General features: G+C 45.2%; 1 protein-coding gene across 14 annotated transcripts in view; it reads left to right on the plus strand.

Annotated features, from left to right (window-relative positions):
• Positions 1-13,467, plus strand: part of JADE1 (jade family PHD finger 1) — a 60,907-nt gene that overhangs the window by 20,280 nt on the left and 27,160 nt on the right. For 9 of the 14 annotated variants that reach the window (XR_006602391.1, XM_004747919.3, XM_004747922.3 and 6 more), the window contains exons 3-4: positions 9,744-9,829; positions 12,790-12,947. Coding sequence is in view for 13 of the 14 variants with exons in the window: in XM_004747919.3 (XP_004747976.1) it covers positions 9,744-9,829; positions 12,790-12,947 (244 nt within the window). In the remaining variant the exon portion in view is untranslated. Of the gene's footprint in view, positions 1-8,766; positions 9,151-9,743; positions 9,830-10,172; positions 10,216-12,789; positions 12,948-13,467 lie in introns of those variants that run through there. The other 5 variants (XM_013053903.2, XM_045066429.1, XM_045066430.1 and 2 more) reach the window with 3 other exon arrangements.

Below are 13,467 nucleotides of genomic sequence, written 5' to 3' on the forward strand. Positions count from 1 at the left end.
AGGTAATTATTTTCTCACGGTTCTGGAAGTCTCATATCAAGTTGTCAGCAAGCCTGGTGTCTTCTGAGGCCTCTCTCCTTGGCTTGCCTTCTTACTGTGCCCTCACACCATCTTCTGAGCATGTGCATCCTTGGCATCTCTGCGTCTAAATGTCCTCTTAAGGACATCAGTGAGATAGGATCAGAGTTAACCCTAATGACCTCATTTTAGCTTAATCACCCCTTTAAAGGCTTTTATCCAAATGTAGTCACATTTTGAGGTACTGGGGGTTAGCCTCCAACATAAGAATTCTTGCAGCCCTAGAAGACCAGGTATTTCACCTAAATAGGATTTTCCACCTAGAACTCTTGTTAGAACAGAAGGAGGAAAAGAGTGCCCAAGTTCACCAAAATGTGTCCATCAAAAGTCACCTTAATGGGGGGGTGCCTGGGTGGCTCAGAGGTTAAAGCCTCTGCCTTCGGCTCAGGTCATGATCCCAGGATTCTGGGATCAAGCCCCACATCCGGCTCTCTGCTCAGCGGGGAGCCTGCTTCCTCCTCTCTCTCTGCCTCCTTGTGATCTCTGTCTGCCCCCCCCCAAAAGTCACCTTAATGGTTTGACAGCTATTTTCTACTTCTTCTTAATACATTCCTGTCGGGGCTCCTGGGTGGCTCAGTGGGTTAAAGCCTCTGCCTTTGGCTCAGGTTGTGATCCCAGGGTCTTGGGATCGAGCCCCACATTGGGCTCTCTACTGGGCAGGGAGCCTGCTTCCCTTCCTCCCTCTCTGCCTGCCTCTCTGCCTACTTGCGATCTCTATCTGTCAAATAAATAAATAAGTCTTTAAGACAAAAAAACCCACACATTACTGTCTGTGCTGGCCTCCCTGAAGAAGGTAGAGTCGGAGCATTAAGGAGTATTAATATTAACAGAGGGCTGGAGGGTTAAACTAGGTAGACCACAAAACTGGGTTCTGTCCTACTCAGGCTAGATGAGGAGATCATGACAGCACTACTAGAAGGTAGGTGGGCTATCCTTTTGTCATATACTTGGTTCAGTATAAAGTGTATGTTGATGCTGTAGTACTGGACTGTCTGTCCAGGCTAAATGATTTGGTAATTATGGTAGACGATGATACAGTAAACAAACAGGTCTCATTAAGTACCCTTGGAATCCCAAAGCTTATAAAAATACGTACATATGGACGCCATGGAATACCCTTTCAAACCCTCTCTGAGGGCAGTTGCTTCACAGCAGAGGCCTCTGGTACCAGTTGGTTTATTTACGTTGGAGCCCATCTTTTTGTGTAAGCCCATGGTGGTTTGATTGGGGTGCTTTCTGCCCTTGGAATGCGGTCCCTAGAACTAGTCCCGCCCTCAGGGAGGTCTGGGCACTTGGAAAGTCCTGATTGCAAGAAGGGTTGGGTGTGTGCAGTGGCTGCGCCCCAGCCTCTCCAGCCTGCAGCCCTGACAGAATTTTGGCAGCAGTTCCCAGCCCAAAGCAGAACTTGTCCAAGTGGAGGAGAGGCAGCTGCAGACGTCAGTGTGGGGCCACAACACCAGCCGCAGCCACGGTGGGGCCCTGTTGGCCTCTGGGCTGGAGTCCTTTGCTTTGTTTTCTGGCCTGATCCAGGGGAATACCAGTGTGGTATTTACAGTTGGGGATGGATGGGCATTTTCTGTGCCAGTGCAAGCCCTCATCCAGCTGCAGTTGGAGTTGTTGAAGCCTTTCTCCAGGTGCCCTGTGGAGGGCTGCCCTACAGTTAGACAGAATAGCATTGGGGTGTTCACAGGCTGTGCCTTGTAATAGCTGGACTCCTGGGACTGGGTGGCCCTCATTAGGTTGAAGTAACATATTGTGCCAGGGTGTGGCCCCGGGAAACAAACCCTTCATTTCCTGCTTTCCAGCCCAGGATCCTCTGTCCTTCGGAGTTTTGGGCAAATGTGGGAATGGGATCCACCAGCTATTGTCAGTATTTCCAAAACCTGAAGGAGATTGCATTTTTTATCTTCAGCAAAGCTGCAGAGGCTAATTAAAGCATTGAGTGTCCTTTCTTTTGGCAGGAATTATGGATTGTTATCTCAGGCCAATTAACAGCTCTGATCACCATTCTTCTATTTTTTTTTTTTTCTGTAAAAGTAAGACAAGAATTAAATATTACTTAATGAATACTGTCCATTTGGCACACTTTTTTTTTTTCTTTTGAAAATATGAGATTTTTGGCTGGAATAAGGGAGCCAAATGTAAATGATGTTTTTGGGTTTTTTGGGTTGTTTTTAAATGTGCCTCTCAAAGACACAGAGGGAAAGGAAAAAAAAATCTATCTATCTATTTATTTATTTATTTATTATGAATAATGAGAGAAGTGTGCTGACACTTTAAAGTTTTTCCTGAAGTTGTGAAGCAGAGCTTCCTTTTCCTGTTGAATTTCATAACTGTCAGGACTGTTGACTTCCCTGTGGGAAGGCCTGGAGAGTGTTGCTGGGGATCTGGAAACCAGGTACCTTGCAGACCCTCTGGTCACCTAGTTTCCACACCTGTACTAGCCCTGAAACATGTCGTCTTATCCAGTTAGCAGCTGAGCCCTGCTCCATCATCTGTGATGATGAATGTGCAGAAAAAGAGTGCTGAGCAAAATTCAGACCTACTAATTTTGAATTTAGTAACTCAGATTGATGAGTGGTAAACATAAAGTTATGGGAGGACTTCAGTTTTATTCCAGCTTACAGGTAAACAATGAGAGAACAAAATTTTAGTGGATGAAATATACTTCTGCTTTGTACCTCTATGTCTTATTGCATTTAATGAGTTTCCTTCCATCTTTCCATAACTTGCTGTCATTTTCTTAATTCAATTGGCTGTGCTTTGTTACCTTCATGCAGGTCTTAAGTGGTTTCTCTTTTGCATGCTTCCACTTCCATTCATATTTGACTGTACTTTTAATTTGTTCTTTCCCCCCATCAGTTGCATCTTGTGACACTCAGGGATTGTGTAGGCATTATTGAAGTGTAGGGGATTTTCGGTTCAAATATTGCAGAATGTGTACTGACACACAGAGGTGGCTTTGCCCCTTTTCGAACCCAACGTGTGGCTTGGCTTTGAGAGGCAGAGCCAGCATCTTCTTGGGCTATAGGAGCAGTTAGCACAAAATGATCTAGTCCATGGGCTAGTCTTCTGTAGCCATTGGACTTGGATGTCGGCAGGAGCGCTGGGTAAGGGAAACACATGTGTGTTCGTTGGTTGAAGGCCCCAATATATCTATTTTGAAATATTCCTGAGCCAGTTTTTTGGATATATGCATGAAGCTTTTGTATTTTGGAATGTGGAAGTGAGTTGGACCGTGGAGCTAAGCTATGCTGGGATGGAGGAGATGGGGAAAGTGTAGGGTCAGCCCCTGCAAGAAAAAGCAATTATATTAGAGTCTTGTCTTCTATCTATCAATTAAAGCAAATGATTAATAACTACGTTAAATTTGCTTACTTTCCAGTGGGAATTTCCACAGCCTTGCTTTATTTGCACAGTGCTGTCCCTAGCTTTGAAGTAATGCATAAGGGTGTGTCTTGGATCTGTGCTTTTATGACACCAGTTACCCTGCGATCCGATACTCCTTGGTCCCTAAGTGCCTTTCTTTGTTACGCTGGTTTAACATTCCTGAAGACACCAGCATGTGATGTAGTGTCTAGAAGCAAAGCAGTGTTGGAGACCTAGGAGATTTCGGTATTTGGTGAGTGGTGCAGTTCTTTCAGAGTTTGCATTTTGTGGTGGTGTCAGCACCCAGACCACCATTCGTTCTGATTTCTGAACCTCTCGTGGGCTCCACAACCTGGCTTATCACACACGGGTTACCAGTGGAGTGTGTGCAGTAGGTAGTATATTTACTCTTGAGGTTTTTCCTTATTTTAGATCTAGGGCAAGAAGCATGGCTATTTTTAATTTCAAAGGAGAATGTTCGAGATACCTGCCTAGTAGGACCCGAAAAACAGGGTTGAGTGCTCTGTGCACATACGGAGTCCATGCTCATGATGCTGTGATCTGTAAGTTTTTTATAACTTTGATTGTTACCCCACAGAGCTCTGTTTCAGTGGGAATTCGGGACCATTAAAATACGATGCTTTGTCTAATCATTCTTTCCAGTGTTTAATAGAGAATTGTTCTTATATGGTATATATGTCTAGAATTTTTAAAGTCACTTAAACTTGTCACTGGAGTGGACTTTAAGTAATCCTGTTTTGTGTATGGACAGTGAAGTAATTTTAGACATCATTGTCAAATTTCTAGAGTTCCCAACTCCTGAAAGCAACGAGAAAATAAAAAAGAATTTTACTTGCTATATTCTTAGTTTAATTTGCCATTAAATGTTAACATTCTGAAAACAAAAACAAAATGCAGTACCAACAAAGTGTGATCTTAGCACATGGTTTTTAAGAACTTAGAGGTGTCTAGAGGTTTTGCTGTAGCATAAATCACTATCTCCTGGTCCTTGTGGGATTTGAAATACTCTTGGTTCTGTTTTTTGTTTTTTTTTTCACCCAACATACTTAAAAAAAAAAAAAAGATTTCTGTAACTTAACTTTTTTCTTTTTTTAAATTAAAAGGGGTTGCAAATTATTTTGCTTGAGTAATACTCTGGGAGCTTCTTGACCAATTGAGAGAGCATTGCTGTGGGGAGAGAACTGGTATAATACTGTCAAGACCTGAGTCTCTTGGCCCGTAGGCTTTTTGTGAATGTTTCTGTAGATGCTGGTGCATTCCTGTCAGGAGGCAGTGGCCCCAGCAAGTTGTCTTTAAATGCATTCCTTTTTTTTTTTTCTAAATTATTATTTTATTTATTTATTTACTTGACAGAGAGCTAGAGTTCACAAGTAGGGAGAAGGGAAAGCAGGCTTCCTTCTGAGCAGAGAGCCTGATGCGGGGCTGACCATGACCAGAGCAGAAGGCAGAGGTATAACCCACTGAACCACTCAGGCACCCCTTTAAATGCATTCTTGCATTATTTTCCATGACCTTGTTTTCCCAGAACTCAAAAACATATCTTTTTTTTTTTTCTTTAAACCTGTCTTCTAGGGGCACCTGGGTGGCTCAGTCAGTTGAGCGTATGGCTCTTGATCTTGGCTCAGGTCATGATCTCAGGGTTAATATCCATTTCTGAGTTGGGCTCCTCACTCAGTGGGGAGTCTGCTTGAGACTCTCTCCAACCACCCCCCAATTGCCCTGCTCGCTTGTGTTGTTTTTCTCTAAGATAAATAAGTAGATCAGTCTTTAAGAACAAAGCAAAACCTGTCTTCTAGTAAGTAAAACAGGTATATTCTTGGTGCCTGCCACCTTCAGTTTTTGAGTTACAGTGGTGGTGATTCTTGTTAAGCATGGCTGTTCTCAACAACACTATACTTTTTTCCACTCAAAATTTTTTTTGAGAATCTGCTGTGTGCACAATACTAACTTAGGTATACTGTATGTTGTAAATAGTCACCTCTGACTTGGGCCTGATGGCTCTTGACAGTGCTTAAAAGCAAGAAAAACCAGAAAAGGGATTACAGGTAACAAATACCTGCTGTTGGACATGGAAGGATCCTCTAGTTCTCTATGCAGATTCTCACCTATATGCAAATTACCTGTGTGAAGTAAAATAGAGCATTATCTTTTCCTTTACTGTTAACGGATGGTAGAAAATCATCACTTATTTTCTGCATGCATTTAAAGTATGCACTTTTGTTACATTTTGAAATGTTTATACACATGAAATCATAACACTCAAGATACTCCTTCTATCTTTTTCCTAATCAACCTCAGATCTACTTTGTCACATAGCTTAGTTGTTACCTTCCAGAGTTTTGCGTAAATGGAATAATGCAATATGTATTCTTTGTCTTTCGTCACAGAATGATTCCAGCATCATGTTGTATGTATCATTAGCTCATTTTTTTTTTTTTCTTTATTGCTGGGTGGTACTCCATTGTATGCATATACCATAATTTGGTTAGTAAATTGTATGGATACCACTGTATGTTTACTCATTCAGTTTGTGGATATTTTGGTGATTACTGGCTTTTGGCTCTAGCGAACATCCCTTTTGTCAGTTAAAATTTAAATTTTGCCTTTTTGCCAGTCTTTAATAGATTACTTTTTCTCTCCTTCCTTTTGCATTAGTTAAATTAGAAGGAGGAGGGACAGACTATTTCTGGGTGGACCAGCATTTCCCTTGGATATTATTACTATCAGATACCAAATTTGGAGCATCTTTGGATTCCTGGTTTTAAAAGCATATGTGGCCCAGACATTTTCAAGAATATAAAAGCAGTCCTAGGAAAAGTTTCTAAGTGATTGCCATTACTTGGATTGTGTTCTTGGCCAGCAAAACTGTGCACTTCCTGGAAATCTGGGAAACTACCTGGGAGGGACTTCTGACAGATCCCCAAGAAGAGGCAAGAGTGACACAAAAACCAAGAATGAGCAAATTTGGGGGCACCTGGCTGGCTCAGTCAGAAGAGCATGTGATTCTTGGGCGCCTGGTTGGCTCAGGGTCCTGGGATTGAGCCCCTAGTCATGTCAGGCTTCCTGCTCAGTGGGGAGCCTCCCCCCCCCATTTGTGCACTCTCTCTCAATCTCAAATAAATGAATAAAATATTTATAAAAAGAAGAGCATGCAATTCTTTTTTTTTTCCCCATTTTTAAAAAAGATTTTATTTATTTATTTGACAGAGATCACAAGTCAGCAGAGAGGCAGGCAGAGAGGGAAGCAGACTCCCTGCTGAGCAGAGACTCCGATGTGGGGCTCCATCCCAGGACCCTGAGACCATGACCTGAGCTGAAGGCAGAGGCTTCAACCCATTGAGCCACCCAGGCACCCTGAGCATCAATTCTTAATGTTGGAGTCCTGAGTTTGAGCCCCACATTGGGTATAGAGATCACTTAAATAAAACTTTTTTAAAAAGTGAGCAAATTTATTTTCTGCTTTAACTCTGAAAGTATTTGACTGTAAAGACTCCCCTTCCCTCACTCTATATTCATTTTTAAAGTATAGCAGTGGAATGATTCTTCTAAAATTTCTGGTTTTCTTATATTTATAATCCTTTTCCTAGTAATTCAAAGGAAAGGGGCCTTGCCTTTTTGCCCTGTATCTTCTTTCCTCTCCACAAACAGTTGGGCATCCTTCTAGAGTTGTTGTTTGCACTCTTCTGTCTGTTTTCTTGGCCTGTGTGCTGGCCGGAGGAGGGCCTGCAGGACCAGAGGGCGAAAAGAGACCTGTCTGAAGACATGAACCATCTGCCTGCCTCTCCAGGTTCCTGAGTTGGCTTCTGTCTCTACTTTTTCTGCTGATGACTGGACATAGAGCTTTTGCAAGTTGGGTTTGCACTCCTGTGTGCCCAGAATATTTCCTTCAATGTGGGAGTGAAACATTCTTACTGATTAGAGTCTAAAGAGACATACTTACTATTCTTTAAGGAAGAATTTTCAATATTTACGGAAAGTACAGTAGGGCCACCTGTAGGAAATGTAATTCTGCTAACCTAACAGCAGTCAGTTGACCCAGTAAAAGCCTTCAGAACTGGTTATCAAGGGTACTACCCCCATCTGTGTCAGAAGAGCCTGGAAATCTCCTTTAGTCTCCGTCATTGCAAATCTGATGATAGGCTTATGTGTAGAATCTGTTTCTTAATGTCTCCAAGGTCTTAAGGTGTTTTGATTCTGTGTCCCTCATCTCTGGAATCCACAGAGATAAAAGCTTCCTACTTGAGTGGCAAATGATTTTATTGGTAGAAGGCAGTTCCTTTAGGTTTGGGCTTTTATTTTACGGAGGTTTGTTAATTTCTGGGAAACAGTACAGTATGTGTTCAGGTTAGAGGTGAGTGATGAGGAAGTTCAGCACCTGCCAGGGGCAGTTGTGAGGGCTGTTTCAGCTCTCTGGTGGTGGTAAGGTAGGTACCCACAGACAGGAAGCCACTGCAGTTGACCAATAGAACAAGTGAGAGGAGGCGGGGATTCTGAGGTATTGGTAGTTGCACTGAATATAACTCGGCCAATGGTTGGATGTATCCTGAGTGAAGAGAGTCTAGGATGACTCTTAGATTTCTGAATTCTAGTAGAAATGGTAGTGGTATTCATCAAAGTAGAAATAGAAGAGGAATAACAGGTTTGGGTAAAATGTTGAGGCCAGTTTTTATTGTGTGGAGTTGATTGAGCTAAGGAACCCTGGAGTTGATGTCTTATCTGAAGGTGAACGTGGACCTGGAGCTTGGCAGGGAGGTAAGAGTAGAAATGTGAGTCTGATGGTCTCCTGGGCACATTGGGAAGACCCAAGGGCAGGGATGACAGCTCCATGGGGAGAATACTTGGAGCAAGAAGGAGAAATGCTAATGTGTTCAGGGTTCATAGAAGACTGAAGTTAGCACTGAGTAGATACCAGGAAAGAGAATTCCCACCCAGGCTGAGGGAGCATCTCAAGCAGGATAGAGTTCATGCTGCAAAAGAGGTCTTAGGCCTGAGAGGGGCCTAAGGGTGCTCTGGTAGGGCTTCTGGATTCTGTGGCCTGGTGGGGGAGTAGCTGGATCGTAGAGCATTAGTTAGTTGTGGAAGAAACACACAGAAAAGACCCCGTTCGCACTTTTTTTGGGCAAGGTGAGTAGGCAATTTTTAAAGTTAATTGGCCAGGGGCGCCTGGGTGGCTCAGTGGGTTAAAGCCTCTGCCTTCGGCTCGGGTCATGATCCCAGGGTCCTGGGATCGAGCCCCGCATCGGGCTCTCTGCTCGGTGGGGAGTTTGCTTTCTCCTCTCTCTCTGCCTATTTGTGATTTCCGTCTGTCAAATAAAAAAATCTTAAAAAAAAAAAAAAGTTAATTGGCCATAGCACTTAGTCTGGTGCAGTCTGAGCTTCCCCGTTTCAGGCCATGCAAAGTTCTTATGTTTTGTGGAGTCAGAACTGTTTTTTAATGTTTTGGGGGGTGGCATTATGATTTAACATAATGATCTGGCATTTAGAAAGTTTATTGAAAACTCATGCTTTTCACATTGTAGTTACCAATGTGAGAGACGTGGAATCTCTTGAAGTGCAGGCTTACAGATGAAGGCTCTGCATGGGTGATAGCTTAAAATGCCCCCTCCTGTGTGCTGTTACCTGGGCTACACAGCGAGGATGGAGGGATCTGGTTAGGCCTGCTCTGGAAAGTGTGTGGTTTAAGTAAGTACTGGGAGTGGAGGAGCATTGCCGGCTTATGTTGCGGGGAGGCGCTGAGGTCAGCCTTGCTGAATTTGGTTAAAAAAGCTCCTGTGGGGGGCGCCTGGGTGGCTCAGTGGTTAAAGCCTCTGCCTTCTGCTCAGGTCATGATCCCAGGGTCCTGGGATCAAGCCTCACGTCAGGCTCTCTGCTCAGCAGGGAGCCTGCCTCCTTCTCCTCTCTCTCTCTGCCTGCCTCTCTGCCTACCTGTGATCTGTCTGTCAAATAAAAAAAAAAAAAAAGCTCCTGTGGGAGTGCCGGGGTGGCTGGCTCAGTTGGTTAAGGGTCTGCCTTCAGCTCAGGTTGTGATCCTGGGACCCTGGGATCAAGCCTGGGGCTGAGCAGGGCTTAGCAGGGAGTCTACTCTCTCCTGCCCCCACCCCTACTCTCTCCCGCCCCCACCCCTTCTCTCTGCTCCTGCCGGTGCCTGCTCGCTCACTTGCTCACTCTCACTCGCCCTCTCTCAAATAAATAAAATCTTTAAAATAACCAAAAGCCCATGAACACACTGTGATTTGTGTACTTTTAATTGTTCCTCTTTGGATATTTGTCTTTAGGCCTCTCAACTACTTGGTCCCAGAATTCCCGATCCCAGCACAGGAGAGGTTCCTGCTCCAGACATGAAGATCGAAAACCTTCAGAGGTATTTCCTGAATGATGGTGCGACTGTGCATGTCCTACCGTGTGCATGAGTACATGTGGTTGGCACACACCTGGTTGATTGATATTGATGTCTCTGCAATCGTGGGCAAGTTATCTAACTACTTTGGCCTCAGTTTTCAAATTTCTAAAATGGGGGTAACACAGGTGTTTGCCTCATAGGATTCTTGTGAGGATTAAGTGGGGTTAATACACAGACGTTAATACATACTAAGCACTTAAAAGAGTGCTCAGTAGTAAATGTTAGCTATTATTATTAATTATATTCTTTTTTTTCCTTTTCTGTTTCATCTTCGCTGGCTCCCAACAACTTTTCCTCTGGCCAGGAGATCAGCGGGTTCGGCTGCTGCCAGTCCCTGCCAGCCTCAAGTTAGTTTTGGCCATGAATTTGTGGCTTATTTGGCAACAACCCATTGTAATTCTGGGAGTTTTGTTTCGGCGATTACGTTTAAGGCTTTTTTTTCCCTCTTCTTTTTCGATTTGTTTCTCATCTTCTATTTTCCTGCTCCCCCACATTTTGTTACCTACCTCCCTACCTATTATCTATTGTCTCTTTATTTAAAATTGCTTTTAGGTGCGTTTCTCTGCAGGCCTTTGTTGATTAGGGTCCTTTACCAGGCCTGAGATAGGTTTTACTTGACAGCCTTGGCCAGGCTCTGAGGATTTGAATGATCGCAGAAAGGGATTTTAGTTTATTCCAGTTTTCAGGTGGGCAGGCTGTGGGGAGGAGGGCCTTAGGTTCAGTCCCTGATTTTGTGTTGCCTCTTGAATAGATGGCTTCAGAGACTGCCTCATCCTGTAGCTGCAGAGCCGAGGCCTGTGCTCCACCAGCTCCTTCTTTTTCTGGGTCTGTGATGGGAGTGCTGAGGGTCGCTGGCTGTATTGAGGTTAGGAGTTGTTAGTTGTGGATTACCATTCTCCATGAGGAATTGTAGTAGAAAACCATCCCAGGAGACACTTAAACATTAGATCAGACCTTCATGGGAAGGTGGCTGTTTTAGTGCCTTCGTTTCCCAGGTCTTTGTCATTTTTGATCTGCAGTGCTCCCCTCCTTTCCTGTGGGATCTGAGCGGCTCTGCCTGTCTTTATTTCTTAATTCTCTGTGCTGCCTCCACAACCAGTGTCCTCCCGTTCACGCTGCATGCGTTTCTGTTACTTCAGGACAATTGGATGGGGGTTAGGATGGGGGAGCTAGTGCTGGGTCTGAGAGGCACCAGGCGGCAGGAGGCTGAGCGGCATGGAGGGCACTGGCCTTGTCCCTGACCCGTTTTTTTTCCCCCTCTAAAATTCTGAGTTGAACTCTTAGTTCGGACTACTTTACACATAGGTTAGCGCTAACATTGAATTCTGCCAGAGACTGGGGAGTCCGTGTAGGGCATCTGTTTCATTTCTTGACTGTCCTCCGAGTCTTTCAGTAAAGGAAGGGTGGGTTGCCTTTTCTCATATTGTTGCCGCAGTTTGATTTTCCTCCTCCTTTGGCTTACTCCCTTGTTTTTACTTGCAAGGCTTGGTTGGAATGTGTTTTTTAACTGATTTGCTTCCTGAAGATGAAGACTTGTGCTTTTCTCTATCGGGGGAGAAGGGCATGGGTGCCTGCATCTGGGCTGGGTGCCTGCTTCGGGGTCTCAGTGCTGCAGGGGAGCCTGACCTTGCTTGTGCTTTTGCAGACGGTGCACAGCCAGGTTATTGCTTGTTAACTGGGACTTGAGAAACGAGAAGTGGCAGACCGAGGAAGAAGTCTGTGTTGAAAAAATGGCAGGCCAGAGAAATGGACTTTGTATTCAGACACTGCCCTCAGACTTTATTATGGTGAAGTTTATTAAAGTGATCACCAGTCTGAAAAGCCACCAGGAAAAACAAATATGGACCTATTAACAGGCGTATAATGTGAACTGTGCTTCACAGCTTAAGAAAGAACTCCCTGTCCCAAGCAGAGAGAGTTCAGCATTGTGACTTGTGTAAACAGAGAGTGTAGCTTACAGATGCAGGCTTGCTTTGTGCCAAATACAACTTTGGGCCAGTGCTAATGCCAGGGTCAGAGCTTCCTTATGTAGCCCTGAGACACTGGTGGACTGAGGACAAGGCCCCGTCTGGCTGCCGGCACTGCACTTCTGCCCTTTTCCCAGTTGGGAAGAGCAGCCCTGCGAGGGCCACTTTTGCTCTCGTCTCTACCTCTGATAGATTGAGGAGCTCTGCCTGTACAGGGGTGCTTTGGAGTTTTGAGGGGTCGGTTTTAGGTGGGGTGAAGAGAGGGTAGCGTAGCTTGCTTGCTTGCTTTTTTTCTTTCCCTCCCCTCCTTTCCTCTCAAATACTGCTTCCCTTATAGAAGTTATGCCAGGTAAACATGTGTAAACATGTTCTTTACAAGCCCTTTTTCTGACTTGACCCTGGTCTGTCGTTGCTTCTTTCCCATATTTTCCCCACATGTACTTATGTGTGGCACCTGCCAGCCAGGACCTGACTGCCCGGGTACCTTGCCGCAGGCCCTGGTGCTCTGGGAGGCAGGAGCTGGGTGGTGGTGGTCTGCGTATGGGAGAGGAGGCCTGGCAGTTCTGGGTTTTGGCTTGAAGTTCTTGCTTGGTTAGTGGAGTTTTATATCTTACCAAAAGGGCATCCTTGAGTGAAATCTCAGCAGCCCTCTTTTGAATTGAGAGTTTCTAGAGTTTTGGGGAGGAGGACAACAAGGTTGCTTCCCTGCTGTCAGAGATGCTGCAGGCTTATGGAGTTGATGAGGAAGTGAGAGGCTGGTGTGAGCCATTGCCGCCCCCAGCCTGAGAGGCCAAGGGCGCGGCAGGCCAAGGGGTTCCTGTAATAGGTCAGACCTAGTCTCTGCTGATATAGTGACCTTGTTACACGGCAGCTCTATGGTTACCCTGCAGCTGCCAGCACTCTGAGTCAGAATGCAAATATCACATGTCAGTGACCCTTTCTTTCCCTTTCCAGGTGTTTAGGACAGACCTGATCACTGCTATGAAGTTGCATGACTCCTATCAGCTGAACCCAGATGAGTACTATGTGTTGGCAGATCCCTGGAGACAGGAGTGGGAGAAAGGGGTCCAGGTGCCTGTGAGCCCAGGGACCATCCCTCAGCCTGTGGCCAGGTAGACGTGTCTCTCCACCTGCCATTGCCTTTCTGCCGACAGCCAGGTGCCTGAGAAGAGCAGTGAACTAAGAGGGGGCCTCAAGTGGCCACAGAAATGTGTAGAAACATGCTTTAGGTCCAGAGGGAGTGATTTTGTGGGCCATGGGCCTCCATATTTAATATTCCAGGCATCTTGGGAAGGTGCTGCTCTCTTACGAGAGGAGGGCAAATTCCAAGACATTTCAGGGAGGTGACTGGTTGAGGGGAGGAAGTTGGGATGTTTACACAACTGCTGCTTTTTTTCCCCCCCTCACCTCACCCCCAGTTGTGTTCACTCTGGGGAGCAGTTCTGCTGGAGAGGAGTACCTGGCTTCGTGGCTCTTGTAGGGATGGGTTCCACCTCTGGAGGAGGGCAGGTGTGAGGAGACCTGCCAGGTTATGGTAGTGTGGAAGGGGGGCTTCAGAGGAGGAACGCTTGATTAGTTCTCTTATTATTTTATTTTATGTAAGGTCTTGTGGGTCCGGGGCCTTGATGACCT

The sequence above is a fragment of the Mustela putorius genome, unplaced genomic scaffold (assembly GCF_011764305.1).
Source record: "Mustela putorius furo isolate JIRA1106 unplaced genomic scaffold, ASM1176430v1.1 tig00003866_pilon_pilon_pilon, whole genome shotgun sequence".
Classification (NCBI taxonomy): Eukaryota; Metazoa; Chordata; class Mammalia; order Carnivora; family Mustelidae; genus Mustela; species Mustela putorius.